Source organism: Mesitornis unicolor, unplaced genomic scaffold, assembly GCF_000695765.1.
Source record: "Mesitornis unicolor isolate BGI_N332 unplaced genomic scaffold, ASM69576v1 scaffold14773, whole genome shotgun sequence".
NCBI classification, from domain to species: Eukaryota; Metazoa; Chordata; class Aves; order Mesitornithiformes; family Mesitornithidae; genus Mesitornis; species Mesitornis unicolor.
The window spans coordinates 1-7,852 of NW_010172693.1; the positions used below are offsets into that span (position 1 = coordinate 1).

The 7,852-nt window shown below is 43.8% G+C and overlaps 1 protein-coding gene across 1 annotated transcript; it reads left to right on the forward strand.

The window, feature by feature from the left end:
* Window positions 1-1,121: 1,121 nt before the first annotated feature.
* LOC104534036 (mitochondrial inner membrane protein COX18) lies at window positions 1,122-4,231 on the forward strand (the record flags this gene model as incomplete). Its single annotated transcript, XM_010180476.1, has 5 exons — window positions 1,122-1,222; window positions 1,433-1,596; window positions 2,525-2,637; window positions 3,226-3,333; window positions 4,058-4,231. Coding segments are annotated over 5 exons (660 nt in total), but the record flags the coding sequence as incomplete, so codon positions are not given.
* Window positions 4,232-7,852: the final 3,621 nt, after the last annotated feature.

Genomic DNA, 7,852 nt, shown 5'->3' on the forward strand with positions numbered 1-7,852 from the left:
GACCGAGGGTCACGGGTAGCGCCCCTCAGGGCGCTCTGGGCGGGAAGGCGGGGCGGTGCTGCGGGAGACGGGGCAGTCGTCCCTGGTGGGGGCGGTATTCTGGTGCCTTTCCATAAAACCGCTGTTGTGTGGGCACAGCCACAGCTTCTCCTTTTACCGGGGCTCTGAAAAGTGGGAATGTGTTTTTTTTATGGTAGCTATATGGAAATCAAGTTGCTTCAGTATGAAAGTTAAGTAGTATATGCAAGTTGTTTCCTGTGACTTGTTACGTTAACTTAAAACGTGCTAAACTTTCTCCAGTAAAAACTTGGAACTAGCATTCAACAGTTTCAAAATACCCATTTTTTTTCCTCAAAAGCAAGGAAAACAGTTGAGGTTACTAAAGAGATTATTTGCTGTGCCACCAGTAGCTTGAAGTAGAGTGTTACTTCTTTTCTGTGCTGTTTTTTACCAACTAAAGAGGATTTTGGGGGATGCAGCACAGCTGCTGGAGCTCAGGTCTGATGTGGAGTCGGTTGGGTCTGTGCTCTTCAGCTGTGCATGCTCTGTGGTAATGGCAGGAAAAATCAGGTGGTAGGTGCAGGTGTGTTTCTTGGACAGGGTCTTCAGTTATTCACAAGGTGATACTGCACAGGAGGTGTAATTTAACTTTTTATTGCAGGGTGGGGCTTTTTTCAGTAATACTTGTTCATTTTTTTCTTTTAGTTGCAAATATATTGTGCTCTTGCATGATAGGAGACCTTTTGTTCTTCAGGATAGTGACTTTGGTGACTCCAAAGGTGTGTCCTGCTGGGATTCAGGTGTTTTCGAGGTGGCATTAAATGGTTTTCTGTTGAGTTGCTGGTCACAGTTCCTGAATGAAGATGTCAAAAAAGATGCTTTTTAATAGCAAGATATAAAATCTAATTCTGTGTTTATTTTGCTTAATAAGATAGTATATTTGATGGTTGTTGTATTTCTCACTAGTATCTTCACGTCTTTTGCATAAGGATAAAAGGTGTTCACAGATTTGTGCCGTGTCCTTCACAGTCATTTCTGGTGTCTGCGCAGCGTCAGGTGGGGAGAGGGCAGTCCTGGTTATGTGTAACTGTGCATAAACATTTCTCCTTTTCTTTAGCTAGCTGGAAAATCTGCAGCCTGAGATTAAAACGCTCGCTGAGCGTCTTCGCTATGAAGTTGCTGTGCGTGCAAAGCAAGTGGGTTGGTCTGAGAAGGCAGCCAGGTAAGAGGACGATTGTGTGTACATTATACGTCCATTTTGGGCTGGGCAGGGGGCAAAGGGAGGGGAAGTCCTACAGGCAATCTTACAGACCGATTCTGCTGTTGAGCATCACGTTGTGAGATGCACAGCCTGTGGAATTGTTATTTCAGACTGTGAGAAGTTCCCCTATAACAGGTCTTGTAAGAGGATTTTCTTTGTTCTTTCTGGAAGGTTCCATTTCAAGAAGAACCTGCGGAGGATTATCACAGAGCTGTACGTTCGAGACAACTGCCATCCCTTCAAGGCCACACTCCTGGTGTGGGTGCAGGTCCCAATGTGGGTTTGCGTCTCCCTCGCCCTGCGCAACTGCAGCGTCGGTGCCGTGGACTCAGCAGGTGAACAGAGTTGCTCTTAACAGGCGTTTTCCATTCAGTTACTGGCTTTACAGGCATTTTGTTGGTTAAATAACACAATCTCCTGAGTTTCATATATAAGCTGATCAAAAAACACCCAGAGCATCAGTCACCCCTGTTTACGTGCTCCCCACATTTGTAATGGCATTGTGAGCTTTGTGGGGTGCCTCTTTAAGAGCTCTGTTAGGGTCTGAGCACAACATTTTGATTGCCCATACGGGTGTTTAATTACTCTCTGGTCTTGTTATTGAATTTTGTGGTAACGCTGTGGACAGGGTTACTGGGGAAAGTGAAATCTGGCTCGGGATTTCTCTGGTTCACAAGGTAGGCGTATTTAGCAGGTAATATTTATTACCCATGCTGCAGTACATTTGCTGTTAATTTGTGTTTCTGTTTCTTTCATGTGAAGTTTCACGTGAAGGACTGCAGACAAGGTGAATGTGTGGGGTTTTTCAATAAAAATACTGATATTTTGGTTGTTTTAGAAGAGACTTTATAGTTTGTTTGTTTAAAAAGGTGACAAGTTATATTGTTATTAAGGAAAATGCAGCTATTTCAAAAACATAAAACACGTCGTCATTGTAGGTTGCTGCACTGTACATTTTTATCATTGGCTTGGAAAAGGGTGGTTCAGATCAAGGCATTTTTTAGCTCATGACAGCCACCAATTCAGATAAACCAGGGCTAAGGTGGATCTCGGTTTATATCTCCCATCATTTTTCACTTGTACTGGTAGCAGAATGCCATCAAATGTGATCTGCTAAGCCAAAGACTTCTGCTCTAAATAGTATTTATTATGTCGATAAAACACACCTAGAATCTGGGGTGGTTTGATTGCAGTACATGCTGTGGTTCTGACCTGAGGCAGAAAACGACCCTTATTCCTGTTTGTGTTTAAACTCCCGTGCAGTGCAGGAGGAGTTTTCGGCAGGGGGAGTGCTGTGGTTTACGGACCTCACGGCACCGGACTCCACGTGGGTTTTGCCAGTCGCGCTCGGGCTCGTGAATCTGCTGATAGTGGAGGTATGGCAGGGGGATAAAGAGGATTGAAAACAGGGTATTTCTGATGGGACGTTGCTCAGCTCCTTCACCGGCTTCCCTTGAGCCTCTGTAACATTCAGTCTTGACTCTGGAGCTTCTCCTAGGATGATTGAAGGAGCGTCCTGGCTTTGAAGCATCCCAAAGCACGTGTGGGTTTCATTGGGTTGGTGCGTCCTGGGATTATTTTGGAGGAAGAAAAGTTGCATGTGTATAGCCCCGGTTCTGCTTTGGTTCTGTTTGGGCTTCTTTCCTGTTGGGAGCCTTTCCTCAGAGCCTGTGCTTCAGGCTGGGGTCCTGGAGCTTTCCATACTCTATTGCCTTTCCATATGCTATTGCCTGCAGGTGGTTTAGTTGGGTGCTCTGCTGGGTTGGTACAATACTTTCTACATAGAACTGAACATGTAAAGCATCACACAGGTTAAATGAAAGATTGCAGCAGTACGTTAATGGTGAGAAAACAAAAAACATCTGAACAGGAGTGCTGGGTTAACGAGAAAGCCCCTGCTGTTGCTTTTTTTCTTCTTCTTTCCAAAAGATCTTGTTTGTAACTGTGGATTTCTCCCCTCTCAGATCTTTGCCTCACAAAAAGTGGAGGTTTCCAGGTTGCAGAAGCTTGTGACAAATTTCTTTCGAGTGGTGTCGGTCGTCATGATCCCTGTGGCTGCATCAGTCCCCTCTGTAAGTACGGAGCCTTAACAGCACGGCCGTTAACCTGCGACTCGGTTGCATTCCAGAGGAGCCCAAAGTCTGGCACATCTGATGGGCTATACTCTCCATTACAGAGTAATAATTCTAAATAATTCTAGTTCCTAACACATACGAAATAATTTTGTCCAAGAGGGAAGCATCTGCAAACTCACTGCTTCTGAATATCATCTTCACAAGCTAGGGTTTGGAAAGACATGCAGAGGGAGTTAGCATCCTTGTTGTCATCTCAAATACAGCATATAAAGGAAAACTTCATGTAAGGACACACAGATAAAGCTTTGCTTACTGTAAAGGAAACAGTGTAGTTTTTAGGTAAGCAAATATTCCATGATGGTCTTAAAATACTTCTAATTTTTATCAGATGTTCTGAGTATTTTTGCAGTCGTTAGCAAGAACACGGTATCTGGTTGGTTGACTCAGGAACTTGTGCAGAATACGGAGACATTTAAGCAAGTTTACTATGAATTGATTTACGAACTGTTGTCCAACTTCAGTGTAGATGACTTTTTTCCACCAGAGGAGTTGAGACAGAGAGAAAAATACATTTGAAATGGAAGCCATTATTGTTATTGAGAGGAGAGTTTTTAGGTGAGTTAATTCTCTCGGTAACCGGGAACGACCCGCGGTTGTGGTTCGCAGGGAGCGGCCTGAGCTTGTCGTGCGTGTGTTGCATCGGGTGTTTCTCCCGTTGCAGGCCATGGTGCTGTACTGGCTGTCCTCCAGCTTCGTGGGGCTCCTGCACAACCTGCTGCTGCGCTCGCCCACGTTTCGGCGGCTGTGCCGCGTACCAAGGACCACATCCGACTCGGCCACTCCGTACAGGGACATCGTGTCCGCCTTGGCGACCAGATACGGATTTAAGAAGTGATGTAGGTGGAAGAGCTGTCCCACAGCGGTTACATGGGTAATGAAGGAGTGGTATTTTATTGAGATGTGCTTATTTATTGTAAAGTGCTGCAGCTGGAATCACATTTGTTTTCCAAATAAAGCATTGACTGGCTGTACAGAATGAGTGTTCGGCACAAATGTATGTTTACTGGGAAGTTTCATTTGCAATTGGAATGTTCCAGTAATAGGAGCTTGTCTCCTGAGTTATCCCGAGGAATTGTGAATATTGAACTGTGACTCATCTGCTTGATCTGCAAACAACACGTTCTGGGGCGAGGGGCAAGGCTGCGTGGGCTGATGCTGTAGTTATTGCTTGATTTAATTAAGACTGTGGTGCAGAGTGGTTGGTAACGGGGTACAGTCATTCGATATGAAGGTGGTGCTCCTCATAACAGTTCTGAGAGCAGGTTTCCTGTAACTGCAGAGTAAAGGAGGTCATAGTCAGTTTTCTGTGCCTTAGCTTTGGAGTCATGAGGACAAGGTTCCTCTGTCGTTTCTGGTGATCACCATTGAGTAACACCCCTGTGCTCTGGAGATTTCCTTCATCTCCTGTGTGCACCCTTAACCCATTGACATGATAGACGTCCAGGAAGGCTGAAGCTGTTTTGTGGTGGTGACATTATGATTCTTCCTCTGCGTAAAGGTGCTCAGACGTTGCTCTGGTGTTTACTGCTGTTTCTGTGTTGGAAAAGAGATGGGTGTGGAGCTGGGGATGTGAGAGAACAAAATCCAGTCTGCTCAAACTAAAACTGGAAAGAAAATAAACCCTCATGAATTTACTTTTTAAAGTAGACAGGATGTGGAACTATTTAACCATTTATCACCTGGCTTTTAAAAAGACAGCGTTCTGGACCACTTCAGCCAAGGAGTTTCAGATTAGCTGACATCTGGTGAAATATGTGCAAGGCATACAGTGGTTGAGTATCTTTTTCATGGGATGGATACTATAAAACATAAACAGAGAGCATAGCAGAGTAACTGTGATGCATCACTGTGGACAGCATAGCACAGGTCATGGTTCAGAAGAGATTTATAAAACTAGGAAATCAGGTAGGAGTGCTTACTTGTAATGCATCTGTTACACAGAGAAGAATTTGCATTTCTTTGGCAATTCAGGATGCAGTCGTACCTCTGATTTCAGTCACTGTGAGAGGAATTTGGTTTCTTCGAAAGATGTCTCGGAGAAGGTGCTGATTTAACTGAGGTGGGTCCCAGAGGTAAAGCTCATAGGGCTCTGAGTGTTGGTTTTCTGCAGATCCGTAAGTTTTCTTGGAGCAAATAAACTGTCCCATGCATCTTGCAAAATATGAGGTGCACCTGTATATTTGAGGGGGAAGAAGAAGCAGAAAATCTGTGTTTTTCAGAACACTGTTGGGTTAAATGGAAAATTTGGTGTGGTTACAAGCTGACAATTCATACAGTTATTTCCCAAAAGACTCTGGCTCTAATAATAAGGAACTCTGTGGTGATTTTATTGTTCTTATTTCTGAAGTGTGTACCTGTTGTCCAGGCACAACGCAAGTCGATGTGATGCTCCAGCCCTAAACACAGACACTGGTTCTCGTGTCTGCCTTGCATCCCAGGAGCAGTGTGTCCTGCTGGTGGAAGAAGGGTCCTGCTCTTTCCATTTATTATTGTAGTTGACAGTGACTCGGATCTCAAATTTAGACATTGGGCTAAATTAACAGCGGCTGCCAAAGTACTTCCTGACAGGAAGTTTTCTGTAAAACAAGCTTCTAATTTGTGTTTGATTTCTGAACTGCAGTCAGTGGACCCTGCTCCGCAAAGTCTTTAAATTCTCTCAGTACGATCAGGAGCACTGGAGTTACTAAACTATTATTTGTAGCATTGAAAAAACTAGGAAAAATACCCATCCAAAAAGTAGAAGTGCATGCCATCAACCCCAGGAATATCTTAAGAACATGAAGTGGACCTTTAAGCGGTAGCATAGATAAGTAAAATTCAGGAGCTGCGTCTGCTCTACCATGTTAGATGAAAAGTTGGGAAAAAGGACTTAAATAATATCCCTGGCATGGAAGAAGATTCGTGGATTTTTAACCATAAAACTGCCTTGAAAGCTGTTGAAGAACAAAAGATGGGACAACTTGTAAAATATCTAAGTTAGGTATTTATAAGCATTTATAGAAGTACATGTTGCACCCTGGGTTAAAGAAATCCACATGTCCCGTAGATATTTTGGTCTTGTCTGAGCACCGGTACCATAAGTCCTTGGTGAGCAAGAGACAAGGCTGGAAAGGGGTGAAAAATCCTTTTGTTGTTGAGAAACAATGTATATAACTTCATACATTGCATTTAAACACAAAGGACCATGTATATACCTTCATAGATGCATTTATACACAAGGAACAACGTGTATACCTTCATACCTGCATTTACACACACACTACCTCCTGTCTTTTAGCCTCTCTCCATAGTTCCATGGTTTTAAGAACACAGTTGTGTGTTTGCTGGTTACTTCCAGATGAAAAGCAGTGTACTTCAATGACTTGAACACCAGGACTAGAGTATTTGTGCTGTCAGAGTGCACTAACTTCCAGATGAAAAGCAGTGTACTTCAGTGACTTGAACACCGGGACTAGAGTATTTGTGCTGTCAGAGTGCACTTTTTTTGGATGATTTTTGAGTTAAAAGTAATGCTGATATACTGAGTGGTGAATAATCGTGCTTGAGCCCTTTAAAGAAAGCTGCAATTGGTGTTTCAACATCATGAGACAAACAAAACAACAAGGCTGTGTTCTGTATAGTTTGTTCCCAGTTCTGTATTAACTGGTACTTGAATGCTTCTGGGTAGGGTGAGGCTCTAACACAAAACCCAAGCTTCTCATGTGGCTCAGTCCCAAGTGGACAGCCTTGCTTTGCAGGCACTGGTTGTACCCGGCTCACTGCAGGTGAGAGCTCACAGCACTTGCTGGTTTGTTAACGCCAAGGCACAACACGTGTGGTGGGTTTGTAGAATCCTGCTTGTCCTACAGTTACATTTTGGGACCTTGGCAAGCGTATTTAGACTCTTGAAAGGATGTCAACAATCAATTTTCCATAGAAGGACGTCAATCTGGTTGGTACCACTAACAGTATGCTGCAAGTTCTGCATGCTGTGTAGGTCTGTGCTCACACAACTAACTTTACAGACTGGAATTTTTTGACCAAAACCAGCAATTCTGGAGAAAAACCAAAATGCAGACGTCATTGTACTGGTAGTGCTGTGCTTGTACAGGTTTGGCTGGTTTACCCATGGGGATGCTTTTACTGACTGGTTATGAATCTCAGAACATCAGCACTATAGCTATATCTGTCTGCTGCCAGGATATTCTTACGCCAAATAAAACCCAGTGTGTATAAAATGAGAGTTAAATAAGTAGCAAAAAGTATCTAACAACTCCAAAACCAGGGGTAGGGAGGTCAGAGCTGATACACTAAAGCCCTTGCCAGGGTTGTATGAGATGTAGAGGGTGTTACAGACCTTTCAGAACATCCAGTTGTCGTTCTGTCTGTGCTGAAGGTATTGGTAAAAGAGGGTTTGGGAAGGTGGAGTGGGTTTTTGGCTGGTGAGCAGGGCGTAGGGGGAGCTGGTGCTCCGTGC